The 14,584-nt window shown below is 38.9% G+C and overlaps 1 protein-coding gene across 1 annotated transcript in view; it reads left to right on the forward strand.

Annotated features, from left to right (window-relative positions):
* Window positions 1-214: 214 nt before the first annotated feature.
* CNGB3 (cyclic nucleotide gated channel subunit beta 3) overlaps window positions 215-14,584 on the forward strand; it is a gene marked incomplete at both ends in the record, with an annotated part of 120,046 nt that continues 105,676 nt past the window's right edge. The window contains 3 exons of the mRNA XM_084619329.1: window positions 215-234; window positions 5,428-5,626; window positions 10,766-10,841. Coding sequence (XP_084475455.1) covers window positions 215-234; window positions 5,428-5,626; window positions 10,766-10,841 — 295 coding nt within the window. The remainder of the gene's footprint in view (window positions 235-5,427; window positions 5,627-10,765; window positions 10,842-14,584) is intronic.

Genomic DNA, 14,584 nt, shown 5'->3' on the forward strand with positions numbered 1-14,584 from the left:
CTGATTTTGAGATTGGTGCCCAAACTGAAGCATTTTTCAGGAACCTAGGTGACTTTTAGAGCAAAAATGTAGGCACCACGGTATTAGAGGTCCCTCTAGTGTCAGGTGGCAGATGAGCAGGAGTTTTGATGATCTCAGTGGTGCCTAAAGTGGGGAGTTCAGTGCCTAAGGCATTTTGTGGATCTGGGTCTGCACAGGGCTGCTCATTGAAACGATGGAGGATCTATCAGTCAGGTAATTCCTAAAAACCAGTACCCACTTTACTGTAGCTTGTTATACCAATAAAATAAAAACCAGCAGGATCTTATTAAAGGGGAAAAGGCAAAATACCACATTTATTGTGAACACAGAAAGAATCATAGTAAGCAGTTAGTTATAGCTATAACATTCCATTCAATCTCATATTTATTCACACATTCATTCATACACACACACACACACAGGTTCTGCAAGGTTATTATCATAGTTACCAGCCTTAGAGTTGCTCATTCCAAGCCACTGGCCAGGTGGCCTGGACATGAGGAGGGAGCAGGGCCTCGTCAGATGCACATCTGATGCTCCTGGAAGTTGGTTTGCAGAATCAGAACCCAAAGTTCTCACTTTCCAGAGTCCATTTTTATAGGAATTTCTTCCTATGCCAGTCTATGGGAATTGCTTCATCATGCTGTTGCTGAATCAATCAGCAGATGTCACATTCCTGACGGCTCCGTGCTGCCAGATGTTATCTTGTTCTTTGGTTCTCCCATTCTTGAGGCTGTTGGGTGGATTCCAGTCTGCCCTCCGGGGGGGGTCGTCTGGTTATTTCCACTTGATGCCTTCTTCAGCCGATGGACACTGGATTCTTAGGCTGGCACCACCCTGATCATTCAGTTCTTATCCACACCAAGCATCCATCCACATACATCCTCTATCTCTATTTTAATCACAATTGTTAACAAAGCGAGATGAATACAACAAAAGGGCAGAGAGTCTCTGGTGCTGTTTCTGTTGTTACAGAGTATTGCTTTGAGTCTCTCTCTGTGTGAGTAGTTGTTGTTACAAAGAATTGCTTTGAGAGCAGACTCTGTCTTAGAATGTACTAACGCAATTAGCAGCTTGCAAGCTTCACACATAGAGGGAGAGAAACAGTACCAAAAACCAAGAGACCTCTTAATTAGTAATACCCTGGAATTTAAACTATGGGGAATCAAACTCATTTGTGATTTGAATACAGAACTTCTTTAATATGATCCAACAAGCGGAGAAACACTGTCAGTTGAGGTTGAAACCAAGTGAGAGTGAATGAGATAGGGAAATTAATTTCAGCAGAAAATACCAACTGGTATTGTTAAACTGGGAGCAACTGTCAAATTAAAACCGTGTTCAAGAAAAACGAGAGACTTAGTAGAAACTCCATTTAGAATCTGTTTCATTGTCATAAGCTTCTGAAGAAAGCTGTGCTGCTATATCTAGTAAAATCCTTGCACCACAGAGAAGTTGTAAAAACTCAAGTTGCCTGCTTAAGAAGTAATGGATTTCCAAGTTCAGTTTTGCATGGTAGGAAGGTCAGAATAGAGGGGCAATGCAGGGTGTGATCATTGCCAGACAATCTACATCTGGTTTGATGGAAAACAAAAAAAAAATGGGAAAGTTAACTATAGATATATACCCACATTCACAAACAAGACAGATTGACAAAGCCTCTATTGGAATTCAAAGCAATCCTTGGATGGCACTCTCACAGATTTGCCCAGTAAATATACTGATAGCCATGCAGTCATTGCACCAGGCTCCCAAGTGTACCACGCATTTCCCACTGATCTAAAGCTACTGACTATTGCACCCTATATATTTTAGCTGACTAAGGAATCTCAGAACATTATGACTTTTGGAAAGTGTTGACTTGTTCACATACAGTGGGTTAAGTGCCAGGCCTGGCAAAACCAAACTAAGAGTCCTACACCGATCTATTCATATCTACAATCAAAGTTAGCAAAATGTGAAGCACAAATGTGATGTATGTAGCACTGTAATTTACCCTTTTGTTTCCTGCATGCTGCAACTTAAAATTTCTAGGAGTTTGAAAGCTGTTGCCATTTTGTGTCAGTTCAGGCACAGATTTAGTGAGTCATTGGTTTCTCTTTCATAGACATTTTATTAACAAGTCATCTAGTCTAGTCTAAAGACATGTATTTTGGCCTGTGTCTACATTAAAAAAAATACAGAAACATGTTGCTTTGAGGAAAACTTAGTTGTAAGATCCCTGCTTCAAACTCCCACTCTTTCCATTCTCAGCATGCATGTGCATTTTTACAAGTTTTATTGCACTTATTTAACTTTACCAAAAAGAGAGAAATTATTATATGGGAGTGAAAAATATATATTGTCATGTTTGTAGTAGCTAAAAGCTATAGAAATTTGATCCAATGTGTAGCAGCATAGTCTCTCCTCATTTCTTAGACAGCCAACTAAGATATGATTTTAGGTACCATATTATTTGCAATAATGAAAAAAAAAACAGACTATACCCATTATAAGCATTTGGTCATCAGTAACTCTAGTTTCTAATCTCCAAGTCCCCTTAATTTAACTGTTAAACAATTTGGGATTTGTTTGTTAGCCATATTGGATTTTCTTTTTTTCCAGATATGAAATATTAATTCTGTAACAAAGATTAAAGCATGTAAATGCCACATCACGGTATACAATTATATTAAGGGACACAGGGGATTCAAAGTTAGATTTAATGATGGCTAGGACTTAAATACATGTATGTGCACACAATCTCAGCCACAAAATTTAGCCAAATTGGTATTCTACTGAGAGATTTTTAACTGGCCTTCCTGTTTAAGATCCAGGAATATCTCATATAAAGATTAATCCCTTTCACAAATTCTGGAACATTTATTAAACATTAGAATGTACTCCTCCTGTATCAACAGAAAGCACAAGGCAGCTCAGAAATCCCTAAATCCTTTAGATTTTACTATAAATACAATATATAGTAAATATCGGTGAAAGCCAACATAGCTAAGAAGCTAATTGGATACAGACTATCTGCCTTGCCTGTCACACCATTAATCTTCTTATGTAGCAGCAGATCATGACGTTCAATTAACTGAAGTGCTTTTAGTGTGTTCAAAAGATGATAAAAATAACTAAATATTGATACTACATACAAATTACCAAATATTGGAGCAGGTTAATCGCCTATCCAGGGTCAGTGGTATGTAAGAGCAGAGGTGAACAAGTAGCCCCATTTGTACCAGTGTATCAGGTTCATGATGACCTGATTACTGTTTATGAAATGGTAACATACAGAGGTTTTTTTCCAAACATTTATTCCATTAGTCACAGCCTAAACCAATATAATATTCATTATTCACAGACGTCAATAGGTACTAGCAGGTTCCCAAAGGCATTTTCCTTATAGAATCTATTACATTCCTTTCTCATGCATTTTAATTATAAATTAAAAGCAGCACAAATAGTATAATCAAAAAGAGCTAAAACACTGCTACTTACTGAAACCTTTTAAAAAGAAAAGCATGTAAGTCTGCAGAAATGCTTCACAGAGTGCCTGTGTTTCCCTTTAATGAATGTAACACGTTTTAATTGTAGTATATTACAGATGGTAAAAACCTACAAGAAAAAAAATCAAAATAGACCTTTATAAAGGTTCAGAAACAAAGGACTTCATTTTCATAATGAGGTACCAGGAGTTCTGCAAGAGGTTCAGTCTCTGGATGTGATTCTGAGGTAGCAATCTATTAAGATTTGTACAAACCCCAGTTTAATCCACTAAAAGAACAAATAGTCTTCTTTAGCTGATTCATGTTCTTGTATTTTTTCCTCCTTAAAATTTCTGTTATTAGACAAATAGAAAAAAAGAGTACGTGGCCAGAATCTCAGATGGAAGAGCTAAAGCTATAATCCAGATTGTATAATTAATCCAGCGAAAATGGTTTATATATTTCTAATTTAATTGTTGCAATTTACCACATGTAAGAGTTAATGTGGTCTGAAGCCTCTGCTAGAATTATTTGGTGGTTTGTTTGTTTGTTTGTTTGTTTTGGAGTAAGGGGGAGGGAAAGTCATCTGACTTGTTAAACCAGAAAATGCATGTTACTAAAGAGGGCACTTCTAAATTTCCACTTCACTGAAAATCTGAGAACCATGGCTCCCATCCCACAATGAGAGTCACATAAATGGACTTCTGAGCACATATGATTGATGGGGCTCCACATGGGCACAGGGGTCTGACCAGATGGGTCTCACTGTAGGATCAAAGCCTGAATATTGATTGATGATTAGTTGGTGTTGGTCCTGCTTTGAGCAGAGGGTTGGACTAGATGACCTCCTGAGGTCTCTTCCAACCCTAATATTCAATAATTCTATTATTTGTATTATGGTAGCACCTAGAGGCCCCAACCATGATCATGGCCCATTGTACTAGGCACTGTAGAAACCTATAGTAGGAGACGGTCCCTGCCCCAAATACTTTATATGAGTGTTCATCTATATAAAATTTACTTTTTCAATATTTTGATCAAGTATTTTAAAAATATATATTTCCTTTATGGAAACATCCTGAAGAATTTAATAGGGACTAAACCAATTAGGTTCTAAAGATGTCTAATATGGTTATATGAAAATTGCTGAATCTATTTAATTTTTTAGAGAATTATATCCTTTTTACAGGGTTTTTTAAGTCCACCTATATAATTTATAATATGGATATAATTTTCTTTTAAAATCTATTAGGTCCAAACACCAATTTAAAAATAATCTATTAAAATCTGTAGTACTGTCTCAAAAATCTTGATCTGTTCAAAATTATTACCAAAGGCTTTTCTATAAAATAGTACTGGTTGGGATTTCGTTTGGAAATATTTTTACCTTTCTTTATTCTGAAATATGCAGCTCTCTTTAGCTGAAAGGCATAAACTTGCTAAAAATGAGCATCGAGTTGAAAGGACACCTAACACTGTTTAATGTCACCTGCTGGATGAATGCATCAGGATTGCAGAGGGAATTAATCCTGGAGAACTCATGTAATCCACTGTGTAGAAGGTGCAGCACTAGGATGATTGGCCAGTTAACCTTTTTCATTTCCCAGTTAGACTCTAAATGCCTTTATGACTAAACTTTAACTCTAAATGCAAAATTATAAATTAATGTTAAATACTCCAGATGTAATATAAAAGATAGGACATTGCTTTTCTCCAGCCAGGAGACAGGTACTATTCCTCCATATACATTTATGTAGAAACTTAAGTCTCTGCATAATTTTTAATTATTAAGCTACAAGTCACTTACTCTAGGATATAAAACAAAAGTAATAATGGCAAGAAAAGCAGTCACCGGAACAGCCTGTCCATGTAGGGAGTTGCTTCAAGGCATTAACCAGAACTAAACCCTGATTAAATGTCTAATTGGCTTGAACAGTAATGGCAAGAAAAGCCACGGGCTGTCCCTGTTGAAAGTAAAAGAGCAGCAGAGGTTTCAAAATAGTCTTGTGGGCAAGATGTTTAATAGACTGAAAGCAAGATTCACCAAAGTGAAGCAAAAGCCAGAGGAGGAAAAGTCCAAGGATAAAGAGGCCCCTCCTAACCCACCACCCCAACAGCCGCCACTCACAGGGCAGGTAAAGTATTTAATATTATACAGATCCATTAGTATTATGTTTGTGCTTGAAAATCACTGATTTAATTAGATGACGCAGTAACCAAAACTTAGATTTTCCCAGAAGCTTACTGTATTGAATATCCTCATCTGTACTAAATGACAGCTGCCTTTTGGTTTGCTCCTTGTTTTCCTTATATTTTCTTCACACTATCACTCCCTGGTTTAGTTGCTTTACAAATGGGCCTATTCTGAATGATTACTGGACCATATAAGGTCTTGGAAAGACAAAATAACTTAGTAACATTCTTCATATATCATTTGGCTATGTCTTACAAAAATAGTTCCAGTTGAAATCTATAGAAAAGCTACCTTTTTTCGTTCCATTTAAAAAAATAAATATTGGTTTAAAGTAGTAACTCACTTGTGCACTGTACATTAATGGAAAATTTAAAAACTCAAAGCTATCTAAGGCCAAAAAGCATTCATTTACTTGGCTTTTTTAAAATGAGGATTTTTAGTATCCAGAATTTGCTGTAACCTTCCATAACTCATAACTTCACAGGGCAGAATATCAACAGTTAGATGGCTAACCAAGTCATTGGGATATTGGTAACCAAAGGAAAACAAATTGTTTACAGTCAGTCCAGTGCCTTTAATCTTAATTGCTGCTTTGGGAGCAAAGGAAATTCTTCCTTTATTACTTTAACTGACTGTTTAACATCAAGAATCCTATTCAGGTAACTTATTTTCTCCCACAAATGAAAATGTCTGCTCAAGTATACCAAACACTGGCAAACCACAGTATTATTTATCACTCTAGGATGTGCAGTGTCACCTCCACCAGGTCACAACCTGACCAGTGTTGAGAGCCAGCAGTAGGCATAAGCGAATTAAGCAATTGCTTAGGGCCCTGAGCAGACCAGGGCGGCCCCCTGTTCACTTCTTTAGTATGTGTTGGGGGGAATATTAGGGCCCCCAATCAGCTAGCACCGCCTCTGCCAGTGTTAATGATCCCAATGACATCCCTTCTGGTAGCACTGCTATAGGGAATGTACCTGCAGGCCTCCTAACAACTTTATAGTTTTGACTAAAATGGAGGCTAATTGGAATGTTCAAAGATGGAAGGATATCCAGAAAATGAGGTTCATTTACTTAAACTTCTTGAAATTTTACCCATCTGGGTAAGTGGCAAATTTTGATCAGTCCAACCTGCATTTTATCTTGACCGCCAATCCACACAAGCATGTTAAGAAGTGGAATAATTTTCTGTTTCAGGGATGCACAACAGACCTGGGCCTAATTGATATAACATACTAAAAATATGTATTCAGAGAGCTCTGCATATGTTCTGCCATCCTGATTATCACTACAAATGTTTTTTTCTCCTGCTGATAATAGCTCACCTTAACTGATCACTCTCGTTATAGCGGGTATGGCAACCACCATTTTTTCATGTTCTCTGTGTATATATATATCTTCCTACTGTATTTTCCACTGCATGCATCTGATGAAGTGGGTTTTAGCCCACAAAAGCTTATGCCCAAATAAATTCGTTAGTCTCTAAGGTGCCACAAGTACTCCTCATTTTTTTTACTATTATCCTGATATCTCAATTATTTTATATCCTGCTGGGACAGTGGTCATGCTAAGTAATATGTATTACCAGGAGCTGTGGATAATAATGCCCTGTATTTTATACTGAGATTTGCCCCAGGGATTGTTTGGCCTTGTAAAATTTATTTTTTGTCCCACCCCACACCCTGAGCTAATTTTGCTTTCCGGAGCAGTGCTACTGTACCTTTAATTAACCTGAAGAATGGAGAAACAAGGTTCCTTGTGTTGTACCTTCATTTTTCTATTTCTGATATTGGAAGCCACTAAATTTCTTATAAACAGGTCTGAAAAGTTTCTTCTGACTTATACTTACTTGGGGAAGGTTTCCACCGCAAGAAGGTGCTGATGCCATTTCCAGCAATACAGGTCAGGCTGATTTCTCTAAAGATAGAGCAGGCAGCCTTACCCTGCTCTGTGGTTGATAGGAGGAGGAGCTAGAGGGAGTTATTTTTTAAAAAGTAATGAGAAATTGTAAAGTGCTGGTGGTGAGAGAACTAGTTATACATACTAAGAGTGAGTACTAAGCAGGAAAGCAACCAGTTACTGCCTTTCTATGCTTAGGACTACCTACAGAAAATGAAGGGGTGTGTGTATATAGCAAATGTGAGTTTGAACATTGCCCATGTGGTATTTTTTTGTTTTATTTTCTGCTCTTCTATTTACTTACATCAATATATCACTTTTCATATAAGAAACTGAGTGTAACCAGCTCATTTCTTCATAATCTGGCATATGACAACTGGCACATCTGTTCTTAGTATAAATACATTTTTTTCTATCTACATACTTAAACGGCCTCTCGTAAAAAAGGACTCACCTGGAGTACTCTCCTTCAACAAGACACATCATGTGCATCTTCCTCTGTTCCCCAAAAGTCTAGCCATAAAAAGAGCACAGTCTCTTTCACTGTTTGATACAGAGGCCCATCTCTGGACACAGTTTATTCATTTACACACACAATAGTCTGTACAACCAAAAGATACAGAAGTCTTCCATTCCTCTGTCTAGGAACAACACTTCCAGGTCACCCACCCAGGAGACAACCAGCACTCAATTCCCAATTCCTTTCCGACCTTGTTCCAGGGACCTTCCACTTGCCAAGCCACCCATCTGAGAGTGCCCAGTCTCATGACTCTTCTGCTCAAAACACAGTCCAATGACTCAGCCCTTTTCAGCCACCCTGCGTGGACTCACTAGTTTAGGAAGGTCAGCTAGCTTAACCCTCTGTTGGCCTCCTAGCCTGCCCTTTTCAGCTATCCTGCACTGGCTCCCCAGCTCTGGAAGGTCAGCAGGCCAGTCCTTCCACCAGCCGTCAATTCCTCCCTCTTCCCAGGGTAGGCCTGAAAAGTTTTCTGCTCTCTATAGACTGTCTCTCCCTAGCAGCTCTCAACTGCCATTTTCCTTGTTCTTCCAATCCATGTGCTCAGCCAACTAACTCTCCAGATCTGTCTTCTCTCAGGCCCAGATCCTCTTTTAAGCCTAACTGGGAGGCAGCTGATGAGTCACAGGTGAACTGGATCCCACTGCCTCTGAAAGGGCCAGTGTCATCCTGTGACGCAGCCCTTACCACCAGTGACCCAAAATTACTCTATACACACAGCCAGTCCTACACACATGCCAAGTATCTTCTGATGTGTCCACACTTCTGCCTAGTACTATCCACAACCTGGACCTCCAACTCCACCTGGAAGGATGCATTGAGTGATCCAGGTTGTAAGCTGATAGATGAATCAAAGACCAAAGCATATTGTACATGCAAACTCTATAAAGGAACACCATGTAAAAGGTAAAAGAAGATGGAATGTGGGAATATTTGTGTAACATTTTACATCTTCAGAGCATTGCACAAGTATTAACTAACATGACTGTATTCGGGGCTCTCATGAGCAAAAGCCTGAAAGAGAATAAACAACCTGTACAGCAAAAGACTGTAGAGCTAAACTTAGGAACTGAGAACCAAACAAAATATTCCCAGGTTCTGCTATATACCCACACTACTCTGAGAATGCACAGATTCTCTAGGATTGCAATTGTACATGTTTGTTTGTTTGTTTGTTTGTTTCCCAAGGTCTCAGAATCAAACTCCTCTGATCAAAGTTAGGGAAGAACAAACAGTCTGAGTAAAATAAGAACCAATCCAACCTTTCATCAAAAACTCAAGATAAACCCAAAATTAATGTAAAAAGTTAACTTTTTCAAAACAAAAGCTTTTCATTTTCATATGCCCTGTGGTGCCTAGTTTTTTGCTCCCCCCTCTTAACTCCCTCCTCACCAAAAAAGCCCAAACCCTTACCTATAGCCGTTCTAAGTTTTATTCTCGTTTGTCCAAATTTAGTATTTTTTGATGGTCAAGTAAAATATCAGTAATTTTTTCATCGTCAGTCACTGTGATAAATAGTGAACAAGTCAGCTTTGTGTCTGGGATGGTAAGCATTTGTGATGTCTTGCAAGGAAATTTAAATGATTCATATTTTAAAAATGGATGAGGGCAGGAATCATTGGGTAGCCACCAACTTTCCCTACCGCAGGAGACTAGCCCAACATAGTTAATGAAGATACTTCCTGTTAACTGAATAATAACTGTGTCCTTGGACAAACACTTCAGTGTTAAATATATTTATCCCAGGATACAACTTATTTCATATGGTCCCTGTCACCAAAATATCTGACAGGTTTCAGAGTAGCAGCCATGTTGGTCTGTATCCGCAAAAAGAACAGGAGTACTTGTGGCACCTTAGAGACTAACAAATTTATTAGAGCATAATAAATATGCTCTAATAAATAAAGAAATTTATGCTCTAATAAATTTGTTAGTCTCAAAGGTGCCACAAGTACTACATTCTTTTTGCAAAATATCTGAATGCCTCAGTCTTTAATGTATTTATCCTCACAACACCTCCATGAAGTAGGGAAGTACTAGTATACCCATTTTGCAGATGGGAAACTGAGGCACAGACAGACTGTGGACAGTCTACACTTGAGCTCGAAGGTGTAATTTCTGATTGAGCTTTGTGCTATAAATAGAAGTGCAGCTGCACAAGCAGTCCCAAATACACACCTATAGTTTCAGATGGGATAGTACTTGGGGTGGTTAGCCCCACCCCCACCACATCTATATTTATCACGTTAGATTGATTAGAACACATCTCCTCTAGCTGAAATTCACCCCTAACAATTTTAGTGCAGACATACCCTAACTGACTTGCTAAAGTTCAGCTAAGAAGTCTGTAGTAGAGTACTGAATTGAATCTGGGTCTCCCTAGTCCTACAGTAGGGCCATAACCACTTGACTATTCTCTGTATATATAATATATACCTTCAAGTATGCATATAAATATATATTCTAGTATTTGGGTGGGCTGTGTGTGTGTGTGTAATACAGATATATACCTATGCATATATCAACAGTGAAAAGAAATGTTATAGGAGTAAAGATTGTTGAAAGAGACAAATGCAGTTAAGTAATGAATTTTCACACTTTTTCATGCCTGAACCATATTTTTTCCTGAAATACATCTTAAATACTTCTGTTTGCTTCCTTAAGGGTGAAAATAAAAACAAAAATGAGGCACAGAAAGGCGAGACCGCTAATACTGCACAACCGGAACCAAAGCAACAAGGTCAGTAACAGTCCATTTACCTGCACCAGAACTGTACCTCAACAATATTCTGATAGTATAGAGCAGCAGACAACGTGCATTTGAGTATCAAAGTTCCTTTGAAAAATCGAGTGTTTTCCCCACAGGGTGCCCAGTACTGCCAGGTGCTGATCTCCTCCTATGAGGGGTTAAGCCTCTTGAGGTCATTCCCATTGACCTCAAACTGGCAACAATCCATTACAAAATTCTATTCTTTATTGACACTGTCCTCTCTTTCCTTTCCTTTTATCTCACTGGCCTTTCAGATTTTGGCAACTATTCCTCTTCTCCAATCCCCTTGTGTTCTTAGCCCCCCTTTTTCTTCCTTTATGCCCCATCTTTAGATGATCTCCTCTATTCATATGGATTTAATAAACACCTCTACAGTGATGATTCACATCAAACCTCATCACTCCAGATCTCTCTCCTTGGCTTCACCCTCATTCCTTTAATGCACAATGTAGCTTCATTTTAAAACATTTGTGTTTCTCAACTTGAGAAGGAGGTCTGCATATCCCTTAAATGTACTTATGGTCATGTTTCATTTAAAAACTAATCTAATGGCACAGTGGGTAGATATCCTTTCCCGTTCTGAATTCAAATCATGTGCTGAGCACACACAAAAATCAAGTTAGTGGTGTGCATAGTGGATATTTATCCATATCACAGGCCCACCTCACAGTCTGGTATTATTGGCAGACTCTATTCAAAAGATGTCCAGGACTAGAAGGTAGGATCATAAAGCCAGAAAGGATTGAGGAGCACTGGAAGAACAGAGTATGGAACCATGCACAATCCCTATTTGCATTTTGTGTAAATTTAAACAGTGTTACTAATTCCTTCTTTTCATGACAATTTTTTTTAATTTGAACGAAAAAATAATCGAGTCATTCCATGCTCTCATTCTGCTCTGAAATAGCTGTAGAACTAAGTCATGAATTAATAAACAAAATCTGACATACATTGACTGTAGCAGTAAGCAACAATTGAAAAACAAAATCTAACATGTTATGTGGCTCTTTAGCAACATTAAATCACAGATGCTATCCCATGAAAAAATGAAATATTGATCCAAGCAAATGCCTCTTTTGCCATCCAAAAGCTGATCTTATTTTTGCAGATGAATTTAATGCAAGGCCCTATTCATTACAGTACTGAGCTACCATTTCCCTGTCAAAAATAAAGGGATAGCATAGAAGGGAACGACCGCATAAAATACATTCTATCCATGTTTCTATAGCTCAGCAGTGCAACTATAACTTCATCCAATGAGTTCACATTCTGCTGCTCCTTCCCCCCCCCCCCCCCAAGTTCTGGAGGATGCTTAAGGACAAATTTTCAGCCAGCCTCAAGCCACATTTTAGTTTTGCAAATGTATATTTTTACCCCAGACAGGTACTCTAGTTGTGCAATCTTTGATATGTACAGCAAATAGGGATTTTGTGTGTCATGAACTCATGACTGTATATAGATAGAAAACCTGGGCAAATCAATACCACAAGCATATGCCCCTACCGCATAAGGTAAAGGAGTAGCTCCATTATCTGTAAGTAGTAGGCTGCTATAAGACCTGATCCAATGCCCACTGAAGTCAATGGAAAGGCTCCTATTAACTCTAACAGGATTTGGGATAGGTCCATAGTCACTGGGAACAGCTGCTGGAAGCATGTAATGACAAGATAGTTGCTTGGCACTTTACAGTTGTCTGTACTGAATATTTAGATACTCATGGGGAGTTAGTTATGAGCACCATGATAGGGCCGGGTACACCCAGCTCAACAGATCTAAAAGTTAAAGGTTAAGCAGAGAATCTGGGGTTTCTGATTTGTACACAGGATTTCTGGTACAATCAAAATAAAATAGACATGCAAAGCCTCTGGCCACATTCCTTTCATGCAACTGAACAATCTTTAAACACAGATTTGACTGGGCTCTGGAGACTCAGCATTGCTGCAGGCGAATCACATGGACCTCTCCTGCATCTATTGGCACATCCTCCTGAAGCCAGGACCAGCCACCATCCCCTCCCTGCCTCCTGGTGCCTTCTGGGGTAGCGCAGTGTTCCAGCACAGCTGGGTACTCCGCAGGGTACATATTTATAACCTTTTTCATTAGTACTTGGCTACTCACTTCACTCAAGAACACCTGGTATATTCAGCTTCCTCGTTGACTATCCATTACCATACCCTAATCCCTTTGGTTATCTTCTATATAACTCACTTGATCTGTAATTAATTCTCAGTATTTTTGATCCATAACCAATTCTCTTCCTATTTGACTCGCTTTGTAATTAATTTTCTGCATAATTGATCTGCTCCATAACTGATTCATTCCTTAACTGATTCCCTACATCTGTTTATCTGCTTAACTGATTCCAAATCACCTAATTGCAGGTTCTCTGCATTATTGATTCATATTGCTGTTGCTTTGCATATTTACTGCCTGCCATAACTGATTGACCATACTGCTTCACTGGTTCTTTGAACTATTGTTCAGTAGCTAACTATTGTTCTTTGATTGTTTCACAGGATAATTGATGACTAGTCTCTACCCACTGGTCATTCTCTCCATTCAGATTCTGTTTCAGTTTCTTCCCTCCTCCCACTCTTCTTCTCCATGTCTCCCACAAAACTATCTCCAATTCTGTATCCCTCTCACTCACCTTCTCCCTCTCTTCTTCCAGTGACCTCTGCCCCAGCCTTGTTCCTACCTCCATCTCTACTCTTCTCCTTCAACACCTTAATCCTGCTGCTCCCCTCTCACCTCCATACCCATTTCCAACCTCTGACCTTCCCTCCTTCTCCTCCCATTGGAATGCCCATTCCATAGCTTAAAACATTAGCTCCATCCATGATTTCTTAAAACTGGAAGGGACCTTATGGGTCTATTATGGGTCATCAAGTCCAGTCCCCTGCTATTGTAGGCTACCCCATCATATAATTCCATTAATAAATGTAGTCTCCATATTAAAACTAGTTAGGTTGTTTGCCTCCACTACTCCTATTGCCAGGCTGTTCCAGAATCTCACTCTTCTGATGGCTAGGAACAGGGCTGTCTCTAAACCAAATGGCACCCCAGGTGAGAAGCATCTTTGGGACTCCCGTGGCCCCATTTGGTGAACTTTTTTAAATATCTTATTTGTATTGCATTTGTCCTTTATTAGTCACTACTTGAACTCTTCAAGTCTTAAAACACAAGAACCCTTTCACAATTACACAGTAAAACAAGATTCACAATATCGCAGCTGGGCTCTCACTTCACTTCACTTTGTTCTGACATCTCATTGACTGACTGGTGACGCCCTGCTTCTTACATGCCAGTGAGGGCATGGCTGACAACATTCTAGGAGGTTCAAGGAAAATGTAGTTCTCTGAAAGTCTGGATGGTTCCATGAAATTCTACAAAGGTCCAGAACATTCTGGGAGATTAGTGAAAAATGAATCCACATATGGGATTTCTGAAACATTTTACTTCAGACATTGTATTTTCCCTTTTGTCACTAACAACAAAAACAGCACCCCAAACCCAGCACTGCAGTCAATCGCCTGGGTGACCTGCCCCTAAATCCAGCCCTGGCTAGGAACCTTCTAATTTCCAGCCTAAATTTATTCGTGGCCAGTTCTTTGTGCCAACATTGTTATTTAGCTTAAATAGCTCTTCTTCCTCCCTGGTCTTTACTCCCCTCTGATGTATTCATAGAGAGCAGCATATCCCCTCTTATGCTT

The sequence above is a fragment of the Lepidochelys olivacea genome (genome assembly GCF_965140295.1).
Source record: "Lepidochelys olivacea isolate rLepOli2 genome assembly, chromosome: 2".
NCBI classification, from domain to species: Eukaryota; Metazoa; Chordata; order Testudines; family Cheloniidae; genus Lepidochelys; species Lepidochelys olivacea.